The 11,483-nt window shown below is 34.3% G+C and overlaps 1 protein-coding gene across 1 annotated transcript in view; it reads right to left on the bottom strand.

Moving 5' to 3' along the window:
- Positions 1–258: 258 nt before the first annotated feature.
- Vegfc (vascular endothelial growth factor C) overlaps positions 259–11,483 on the bottom strand; it is a 96,148-nt gene continuing 84,923 nt past the window's right edge. Inside the window, exons 5-7 of the mRNA XM_034519819.2 lie at positions 5,888–5,994; positions 5,262–5,595; positions 259–749 (exon numbers count right to left, since the gene is read on the bottom strand). Coding sequence (XP_034375710.1) covers positions 635–749; positions 5,262–5,595; positions 5,888–5,994 — 556 coding nt within the window. The 3' untranslated portion in view covers positions 259–634. The remainder of the gene's footprint in view (positions 750–5,261; positions 5,596–5,887; positions 5,995–11,483) is intronic.

The following is an 11,483-nucleotide window of genomic DNA, read 5'->3' as shown; positions in this document are numbered from 1 at the left end:
AGTAAACATCTTGCTGTGGTCAAATTAAATTTTCTCTTCCCCCTTCCCTCAAATTTAAAAATGTAGGCATTCAGTGCTCTATCCAGACAGTAAATGAACACATAGTAGACATGGCACCTGCTTAGAGACTGTGGACCATTCTTCACTAAAAACTGGAAGGCAACTCATAAATCTGTGATGAGAAAATTTTGGAAGATGCCATTTCATTTTCTAAAACCTGACTACAATGTAAGATGGCAAGAGACTGAACTTCACAGGTTATAATACAATCTTCATTTTATTTTAAACATAGTTTTGCATGTTATAAAAATACTGATCACAGTGAGCTTTACCAATTGTTATTGCTATAAAAATGAATGCAGGAACAATATTTTTAGTGGAAATAAATTATATAGGCATTCTTTTTTTCTTTTATTTAAATCTCAGCTGTCTGGTCCCTGGCAGAAAACCAGTCTTTGAAGAGGTTTTTTGCACATGAGTGCCAGTCCTTCCCACAGTAATCCACATGGTTCAGGAAACACAGACTTGGGCCTCTGTTACTATGGTCCCACAGAGTCTTTCTGTGCATAGACAGTTCTAACATGGCAATAGTTCTTCAACACAGTAAAATGATGGACTGAAAACTGGTATGATTTTAGTTCAGATGTGGTCTTTTCCAATATGATGGGACACAGCGACACACTTCTTCACTAAATGACAGTCCTGGATCACAATGCTTCAGCCGATTTGCACATGGTCTTCTGTAACAACTAGAAAAGAAAAGAAAAGAAAAAAAAAAAAAACAGAACATGGTAAAGACCAAGGTAGTGAGTCAAGATGCTACAGACAGCTTTTATGTTTTCTTCAGTTTAACCAAGAAAAATTACTAAATTTATTATAAATGTGTTTATAGGTTTATAAATATTTAAGTGTGTGCTTAGGTTTACAGAATTGTAGAGGAATGGAAAAGTGTTTAAAAATATGGCTTACTTGCTGACATAGCAGTGGGAAGATTGACTATTGTAAGCATTAGTTCTTTTGAAGTCCTTTCTGCTTTGTGGATGAAAGTAACATAGAACAGAACATTTGAAAGTGAATATTTAAGGTCTGCTGATTTCCTGTGATCACATAAGCATGGCAACGTTCACAAAAGTCTGGGATGTGCATGGGACCCAGACTTCCAGGCAATTAAACCCAGCCATCTTGGCAGGACCATAGCCTTTGGCATGCCGCCCCATCCACCCTCTTGTGTTTTTATTCAGAGGCTGGCTGGATGATGGTGGGTAATTCTTCTCTCTCCACCTGTATTCCAGATCATGAGGGAAAACATGAACAGATAGGGGCCCTTCTCCATTCATCTGAGACTTCCAGTTGGTAGTCATAGTGAAAGGACAGATTACTGATCTTAAAGTGTTGGAAGTTTTGTTTGCTATAGTGAATTGACTCTAGCTTTGAAGAGCGTCTAGGAAGATGAGTATGTCTAGCTGTGTTATAAGCTGGAAAGAAAAAATGAAAAGTGCACTAAAGAGACCCTTAAATAGTTAAAAGCTCATCTCACGTGATGTTGAAAGGAAATGGTATGCTGGGACACTGAGGTGGGAGTGGGTGAGTGGGGGAGCACTCTCAGAGGAAGGGGGAGGAGAGAGGGAATAGGGTGTTTGTGGAGAGGAAACTGGGAAGAGAGATAACATTTAAAATGTAAATAAATAAAACAACCAATAAAAAAGAAAAAAAGAAAGGAAAGTGTAGTTAAGAATTTTTAAAAATTATTTAAAATATTTAACGTTTATTATTTTTTGACATATCTACTGCCTCTGGATTACTCTTTACCTTCTACTCTTTCTTATTTCCCTACCACTCCCTTGTAATTCCTTCTCCTCCCTTGCCACCACTTTCACACTTTCTTGATTTTTATTTTGCTTTATGAACCATCCAGTTTAATCATGTCCGGCTGAGTGATCCCTGGATTGGAAGAATCCAGTGGGGCCTGGGGAGGGGGGTCCTGAGTAGCTACACAACAGATGGTAATGAATCACCTCTCCCTGAATCTATCAGGGACAAATAATTCAGCAGTGAGGGGCTCTGCCCTCTTAGTTCTTCTTCCACCGATGCCCCATATTGGCCTGTTCTTTTGTAGACCCAGTGAAAGCATCTATAACTATACTGAATTTATGGGTTCGATGGCTGTGTCTTGCCCAGAGGAAAACAGCTTACAGATCTTTTCTATCTTGAGCTAGCTCTAACATTCCTTCAGTCTTCTTTTCTGAAATCTTCTCCGAGCCTTAGAGGAAGATGGTATAAATGTCTTGTTAAGAAATTTTCATAAAATTCATGGTTACATAATGAATACATTTTCCTTTTAGAAATAAAGACTGATGTATAGTTCTCAGTGGACAAAGATACCTGATAATTAAGTAGTGTGAAAAAAATATACTCTGCCTTTCTTCATTGTAATAAACATTAAGAATAAAATGTGTAACTGTCTATTTTATAGTTTTCTCTTTTGCTCCATCCAATTGATACCATAAACTTTTGAAGAATACATTTAGAAAAATGGGCACACAAAGGATTGCTATCAGTATAAAAACTTAGTCCAGAGATATAGTTCATGGGTATGGCTCCATGCCCACTTGCCTAAGACAATGCCAGCTTTAACTTTTAATACCAGAGCCACAAGAAAGTACTTTATGAAAGATTGTATCTTATTAAACAAAGATATAAAAAAGTAAATATAGTCTACTTAGTTAATGTGGTAATTCTCTGTTAAAAAATAATGATGTCTGGCTATTCTATATACGGTCACAAAAAATTAAAACTCTGCACTATGTACAAGATTCATTGAAGAAAGTTTCAATGTAGAACATGGCATAATAAGGTTTGCTGGATGTAATATCCTATTTTGGAAATATCACTTGGTAAGTAGATTATGAATATGTAAGTAAAATTGGAAAGTGTGTATTTATTCAAAAATATTTTAAATGAGTATTAGGATTCCTGTAAGGAATGCAGCAACAATGCAGGAAGAAAAATAACATGGTCAACAAAATGCCTGGATTTAGTGAAGTCTCATTATACCATACCTAAAAATGACACATCTTCATAATTGTAAGTTAAAGTGAGAGAACACATTCTTGAGAATCAAAAGACAGGCTCTACTTACTGAAGTACTAGATTAATTAATAATAAATAGTCATGAGGCTATTACATTAAAAATAAAAAGAATATGACTTTTTTTTTAGATGTTGAAAGGGTATTGTCACACATATTTGGACAAAAGAAAAGATGCAATGAAACAGAATATTTAATGAGAATCAGGACACCACAATTTCATGTGTAAAGAGAACAGAATGAAACTAGAAAAATGATAGCATTAAGGACTTGTAGATAAATATGAAGATCTTTATTGGATCCAGCAACTAAGAGGCTTAAGCACAGCTTAACACAGAGGTCTCTGCGAGGCTGTAGTCCCATCTTAGACTAGAGATGGAAAACTACAAAAAGCCAAATCCACATGAAGTGGAACAATTCTGAAAAACAGCATGGTATCTAAAGTGTTCTCAGCATGAAAGTAAGAGGATAGTGAATCAGAAGAAATCGGTAATCTTCATAAGCTGAGGGAGAAGAAAGGCAGCTGAAGATACTGAAGTAAGCTAAGCAGAGGGAAGGTGGATGAACCAACACTGAAAGAATGTAACAAAAATATAAAAATCAGAGATCTTCATTAAACAGTAGTCATTTTCTGAGATGAGCTATAAATTCAGTCAGTATGGTAAGAACTTCCTTCATTTATTTTTCTTGATATAAAAGGAACAAAACTGCTAGAAAAAAAAAGTGATGGAGCAGAAGGGTCAAATACTTGCTGCCCTTTCAGAGGACACAGATCATCATCCAGAACCTTCATGTTTACTTATAACTATCTAACTACAGTTCTAAGGATCCAGTGTCTTCCTCTGGTCTCCGTGGGCACTAGGCACACACATGGTGCACAGACAGACATACACGTAGGCAAAACAACCACAAAGGTAAGATAAAGTAACAGTCCAAAAATGAATCTTGAGTAACTTTTAATGATTTTTACTTTTCATTTTTAATTATACTTGTAAGTCTGGTTTTGTGAGTGGGTACAGGTGGCTATAGATGTCAGAAGAGGGTGCTGGAGCCCATGGAGGTGGAATTAAAGGCAGTTGTAAGCTACCTGAAGTAGGTGCTAGGTACCAAACTCAGGTCAACTGAAGGAGGACTATCCTGTCTTCTTAACCATTTGAATAACATCTGCCAGCATTTTATTTTATTGTCATAGATGATTTCATCCATTCAAGACAAACCTAAAGTCATTTTAGAAGAGAGGACCTCACCTAAGGAACTGGGTAGATCGTTATTACCCTATGCCCATGTCTGTGAGATACTTTTTATTTTTTCAAATTGCTAATTGATGAAGGACCTGTCCACTGTGGATGGTATAATCACTGGATAGGTGGACTTTTGGCCTTGCAAAAACAGTCTGGGGTTAAGCCACTATGTGTTACTCCTCCAGGTTTCCTTTGGTTCCTACCTCCAGTTCCTGTACTGGCTTCCCTTGATGATAGACTGTAAACTGCAAGTCTTTTTCCTAACATTTCTTTTGGGGGATGATGTTTTATAACAGAAACAGAAAGCAAGCTGGAACATATATTTAGTTCTCAATAGGCATTTAGTGTTAATGTCTCTTTTTTTTTTTTTTTGGATCAAATTCTGCAGGAAGTAGTGCTGCTCATTATTTTTAAACTTTAACATAAATTATACCCAGAAGTATAACTTTTGGAGGTTTGATACATAGATGGCTGGATGCATTTCTAAAATAATTCATAAATCCTCTTAGAGAGGAGGAGAATTCATTAAATGAATTTACACTACCCTTCAGGACAAGGATATAGTTTTGAACTTATTCTTAGTTTTGTTTTGTTGTTCTGTTTCTTAATATTCCTGTGGTTAAATCAAGTCTCAAAGACCAAATGTGCTTATGTATTCCTTAAATTACTGTATTCATAAAACTAAGGGAGGTGGAGGCTAGGTCCTAGGTCAGTCTGATTACAGAGTAAGGCTATCTCAAAGAAGCCAAACATCTTACAAAAATCTAGTGTTCAAGAACAATTATCATTGACCTGAATAATCATATTTTTGTGAGATGATTTACTGCCTTTATTCTACTAAGCAGTTTCTGACCTGGGTTAAGAAAACAGTTTCCGGTTGATAACATTGCATTTTCAAGAAGGGAATTAGCAATGTTTATGTAGACTTCTTACCTGCATGTTTGATGGTGGAATTTCTTTCCTTTTAAAAAGCACTTCTGTGTGTTTTCTGTACATTCACAGGCACATTTTCCGGGATTCAGGGGTTGATTTCTTGGACACGTTCTTTTACATACACACTGGCATGTGTTCTCATCAAATTCCCTGTTGGCTCCACATGAACTAGGGAAAAGTTTGTTTTTACAGACACACTGGCATGAGTCTCTATCTAGTTCTTTGTGAGGTCCACAGCTGGATGGCCGAAGGCCCCCCTTGCAGACACACTGACAGGTGTCTTCATCCAGCTCCTTGTTGGGTCCACAGACATCATGGAATCCATTGGCTGAATCTAGACAAACACAGGACACATTTATTAGACCTTACTTGCTTCAGGATATGGTAACTAATACATGGATTCAAAAGATCTTCTCTTTTAGTTTTTCAATAAAGAACTGTGAATAAACATGCCATGTCTCTTTATACAGAAGTCAAAAATAACAGCAAAAGGAAACAACACATATCCTACTTGGTACTCATTGCAAGGAGAGATAGATGAATAGAAAATTGTGAGAACTTAACATGAAAATATGTTAATTAAAATATAGATCAGTTATAGACTAAAGTATATTTTGTGTACTTACCATCCTCAACATTTGAATAAAAGATAAAATCCTGTTGAGCCAGGCATCGGCACATGTAGTTATTCCACATGTAGTTTGCTGGACAAGTCTTGTTAGCTGCCTGACACCTTTTGGAGAGACATGAAATAGAAGCTAAACAACAGTGTAACTGGCATAGAGAATGATCATTTCTTTTTCATGTACATGTTACAATTCAGATCACCTTTATGGGAAAAGTTTAAAATACTTAAGACTACAGGAGATAATCCATCAGTGTCTCCTCTCAAATGACCTCCACCTCACCTGCTGCCAGGTTTTAATCTTGAAGTTCACCTCTGTAAGTTATAAGGTCTTTGATGACTCCAGACTTACTGTTTTAAAGGGAAATAGGCTTCTTTGTATACTGACAGATGGTTTTGACCTACTAAAAACTGTGATGATGCCTTCTATATTATTCTGTAATTTCCGTTAACAAACAAAATACAAACTTCAGGCAACTCTAGAGGTCATTTAAAAAAGCTTGTCTTCATGACTTTCTTAAGAAGATGTGATTGGACTATTTCTTTTTGATAACTATTTAGGTGGCTTTCAGCTCTTGCCTCTTATATACTACTGCAATTATGGTAACATCTTCATATATACACATCTACGGTCTTATATCTGAAGAACAGATTCCATAGATCGAATGATTTGATCAGTGGATAACTTCCATTCATTCCACCGAACAGATATCCAAGAGCCCCTCCAGTGTGCTTTGTTCTCATGGCCTTCTCATTTTTTTCTCTTCTTTTTTATTTACCCTCCTTTTCTTCCTTCCTCTTTACATTCTTTCTATATTCCTTATTTGCCTTAGAAAGCATTGTCAACAAATAGTCTCCATTCAGGAAGTTAAACTACTCCTGAAATGTTCCAGTTATCTTTACCTTAGCTAACAGAATCTCAGTTATGTTAATAACTACAACTTTGGACACTTTTATGACAGACATCACTAGCTCATCTTATTTACTGCCCAACACCTAGAGTTATCTATTTTTTCACATAGCCATTATCATCATTATTATTATTATTATTATTATTATTATTATTATTATCACTACTGCTACTTCTACTACTACTATTACTATTGTTCTTCTTTTGTTGTTACTTTTAAAATGACGTTTAGAAGCTGTTGTTTGAGATTAATCATGTTCTGTGTCATTTAACACTTCTAGATCTTCTTAGGAATCATATGCAGATATATTCTGATGACTGTTTTCCTAGTCTTTCCAGGAGGCTTCTTGCCTTTAATATTTTAGCTTTACAGAGCACACATTAACCTTTACTACTTGACTTGTTAAGAGACATTGGTGGAGACATCACGGAGAAATATTTACTTAGATATCACACATTCATTTTAAAGCAGTATTGTAAACAATGTTCTATGGCGGAAGAATGCTGAATCAATTCCAAATTGTTACAACACAGAAATCATCTGTGGACACTGTAAAAAGTGCAAAGAACACAAACAAATAGGCCATGTGCTTTGGATGCTGCTAAGAAAATTTCCATAGATACAGCCTCAAGCTTGATAAGACACTCTCTTCCCCAAACAGCCTGGAAACTACTATGAAAAAGATCTTCTTTGGGGTTTTCTTTTAAGGACCAAGCAATTCAGAATTGTGTTTTTAGAGCAGCCCCTCGCTCTGTAATGTAATCTGGCTTTGAATTTGTGATCCTACCGCCCCACCCTCCCCAATGTTGGGATCACAGGCACATACATCTATACCTATCTTGCAAATATGCATCTTAGAACCATGTCTATCTTCAGTTTGGATATCACCTCTGATAATTTAACAGTGTTTTCCTTTCTAGTTGTCTACACCAGCTCTGAAACACAGTCTATTCATTCTGTTCTATATGGCACTGAGTCTAAAATGTCCCATATGCTTCAGCAAATGGCACTGATTAGTTTAACTTTGTTCCCTCTTCCCTCCTTCAACTCTTCCAAGGTTCACAGCCCCTTTTGGTTGTTGAAAGAGTCTATTACAGAGCATTTCTTGGATTTAGTTTAAGTTTGACCTTCTTCTTTCACCATATTACTTGCTATGTCATGCCAACTAAAGCCCCGCACAAAGCATGCAAACATTCCAGGAGATCACCTAAAAGTGACTATGTGTTAATGGCAGTAATACTTGTTGTACAATCATGAAACTGTTTAAGTATCTTAGATGCTATCAAAATAGTTTTGTGTACAGACAGTGTAATTTATGATGATTCATCTAAAATAAGCTACGCTTTGGGGCTAACTACAATTTGCTGTATTTTTTTCATTTAAAATAAAATTAAACATGCTCACTATATATATTTTCAGGAATAAATTCATGATTTTAAGCAGGATAAACATCTTTTTTGTAGGCAAAAAAAAAAAATCACTGATATCCAAAACCAACAAAAGATAGGTAAGGCTTTCAGTCTGTATTTTTGATTTCATACTAACAAATTCCAGTAAACATTTGGCCTCCAACAATTTTTATATAAATAGCTGCTGGCTTTATTCTGTGTGAGTTACATGCCTTTTGTTTTTAGTCCTAAATATGTAACATATTTACTTATGTAACAACAAGTTAAGACTATGAGAAATGTGTGTTCATTAAAGTTCATTTTGGTCCAGATCCCAAGGTACTATTTCTTTTCTTAGTATCTTTGTTTATATGTTTCAGTATTTCATTTGAAAAAAAAAAAAAACAAAAACCAAAAATCAACAACAGGACAACATGTTTCTAACATTCTTTGTTCACTTAGTATTTCCAGGAACATGTCATAGCATCCTAAATTTTTAGTTAATCCTAAGGGAAAATCTCTCCTCGACCTCTTGAATGTGAGGTTATCCATAAGTCACAGATATAAGGATACTTTATATCCATTTGGTGGATGTTTGGAGAGGGTTAAGAGGTGTAGCCTACTAGAGGAAGTGTCACTTGGGGGGAGGCAAGTATTAAAGTTTCAAAAGACTGATGCCATTTTGTGTTGTTTTTTTTATTCCTGCATATGGATCAAGCTCTCAGCTACAGCTCCAGGACCATGCCTGCCCTTCTGTTTCCCTGATCTCTGCCATGATGGTAATGGACTGTTTTCCCTCTGGTACCTTATGCTATGAAATAAAACTCTTTTATAAGTTGTCTTGGTTATGGTATTTTTTTCACAACATTAGAAAAGTAACTAATACAGTCCTTATTTCATATTATAGTTTAATCCTGAATATATATTGTTTATGAAAGATTTAGATAATATTAATTAAATTTCTAAACCAATACCATCAATTTTGTATGTATATTCTACCCAAACTTCAGTATCCTGCCTTGATTATTCCTGATTATTCCTCTATATGTGGTACTTATCCTTCTACATGTTGGTTATAGGTGGGCATATACTGTCATGTTTACAATAGAAAATAGTTCTTCTTTATTTTTGCAATATGTGATTTGTCCTACCTTTACCACATGCAGTGCTTTTCTTGGTTGGTTATAGGTCACAGGTGGAACATGAAATCAATTAAAGAGTCAAATTCCACATTTGAAGCCCAGCATGGTGACACATGACATTAATTCCAACATCTGAGATTCTCAGGCTGATTGATCAGGAGTTCAAATGTCATCTCCCTGGACTATATAATAAGTTTGGGCTAGTCTGTGCTAAATGAGAAAGCTTCTTAATCAAATCAAATCAAAACCAAGACCATACATTTCCGAATGTAATGGAATGACGTGTAATAACATAGTCTATCATTTAACTTAGTAAAGATGGATTTCTATAATTTCCTTTCAGTAACACCCCCCCACACACACACATTATTGCGCACTTACAAAATCTCAGTCCAGCTTTCTCTTGTCATATGCCTATATTTGGTTGCTGTTATCTTTTTATTTGAAGTCTAAAAATTTGACACAACAAAGATCTAAGCTATTTAAATTTCACAGTAATGTGAATTATCTCAGTTTCTAGTCTCCCTGTTACTGGAGAATGAAGGACTTCCCCTTCAGGGGAACTTGGTAAGCTTTGTGCATGTGTTTAAGTAGGCAGGTAGATCTCTATCCAAAATAAGTAAGAAAATAAAACAATTTTCTGTCTTTTTATAGTCAGAAAAAATAATTTTATTCTTTATGTCACAATATTTTTAAAAATATAAATTTAAATATATGAACTTCATGTGTTTAAACAATTGGAGAAATTTATTTCGGGAATGTTATATAAACATCCAGATATGTATTTTTATATTTATAGTAGGAGATAAAGAGTTCACATAATCTGCCTGCATACCCTCATTCCTCTTTTGTTATACTCATGTTGAACAAAAACATATTTTGGAAACACTTTCAATTATACCTGCACCAGCCTTAACAACGCAAATATTACAGCAGTTACTAATGGTCTGCTTAAAGGGAGCTAAATATTTTGAATTTTAATAGCCTTAAAACAATTCAAACTTTAAGAATAAGTAAAAATTTTCACACAAATAAGAAAATATTACTCACCATAAAGCATATTTTAATATTGAAATCTAAAATTATGCTAGATATTATTGAATTAGAGAAAGCAATATTCAAATAAATATATTTTTATAATCTCTAAATGATGCTCCCTCCTCAGATGTAAGAAGCAAAATTTTAGGTTTTACAGAATAGCATTCTAAAAAAATATTTGGGAAACAAAATTTTCAAATATTACTATATTATAATGAAAGAAAGTACTGTCAGATTGGATTCAAGGATTAACACAAGGTACTTATTGCCTTTGTGTTTTAAATCAAGGCATTTTTATGGTGTTGAAAATGATATTCAAAAGTAATGATTAATGTGCATATGAGAAATTTTTATAACTAAGACATTGCATGTGCTACATTTAAAAAGCACATTACTTGAAGCATATGTTTTCTGCAAGGCATAAAATAATTCTTAATGTTGATTTATGTTGGGAACCATGTAAGCAAATAAACTTTCTTATGTTCTTCTCCAAATAGAACTTGGAATTTTTATAAAAGATAAAAGTTATCTTCAAAAGAATTATTTCATTATTTGAAAACTTCACTAGACTGACTTGCTAGCCATTGATTTTGCTGTTTGAAATCAGAAGTCATGAGTTTAAGCATCTATGCTTTTATCAATGGGGAAAATGAAATATTCAATGATAAAGTCAATTTTGTTAGTCAATTTTATTACACCTCTGAAAATTTAGAAATATCTATGCATTCTGGGTATAGCAAATTCTAAATGTTGGGTACTAACTTCTAGCTTTTACGCTTTAAATATTATGGCATTCTTTTAATATATTCTACACTTGTGACTCAATTTCTCTACATTTTGTCACTGGAATTTTATATTCTTAGATATATATATCCCTGAGTCCCCAATATACACTCAATAAACTAAAACACACCACTCTTATGTGGCATTTGACAGAAATAAACTGACACGATTACTTCAAAGAACTATAATTTTTGTAGTAGATTTACTTTATAAATCTATTTTAATTTCTTTGTAGTTTTAAAATTATAATTGACAAAATTTGTATTCTTTAGTTACAAAATAATGTATTGATATGTGCAAAATCCTAACCCTAAATGTATGTGTGCCAAGAAAGT

This window comes from Arvicanthis niloticus, chromosome 16 (assembly GCF_011762505.2).
Source record: "Arvicanthis niloticus isolate mArvNil1 chromosome 16, mArvNil1.pat.X, whole genome shotgun sequence".
Classification (NCBI taxonomy): domain Eukaryota; kingdom Metazoa; phylum Chordata; class Mammalia; order Rodentia; family Muridae; genus Arvicanthis; species Arvicanthis niloticus.
This window is presented reverse-complemented; position numbering and strand designations above follow the sequence as displayed.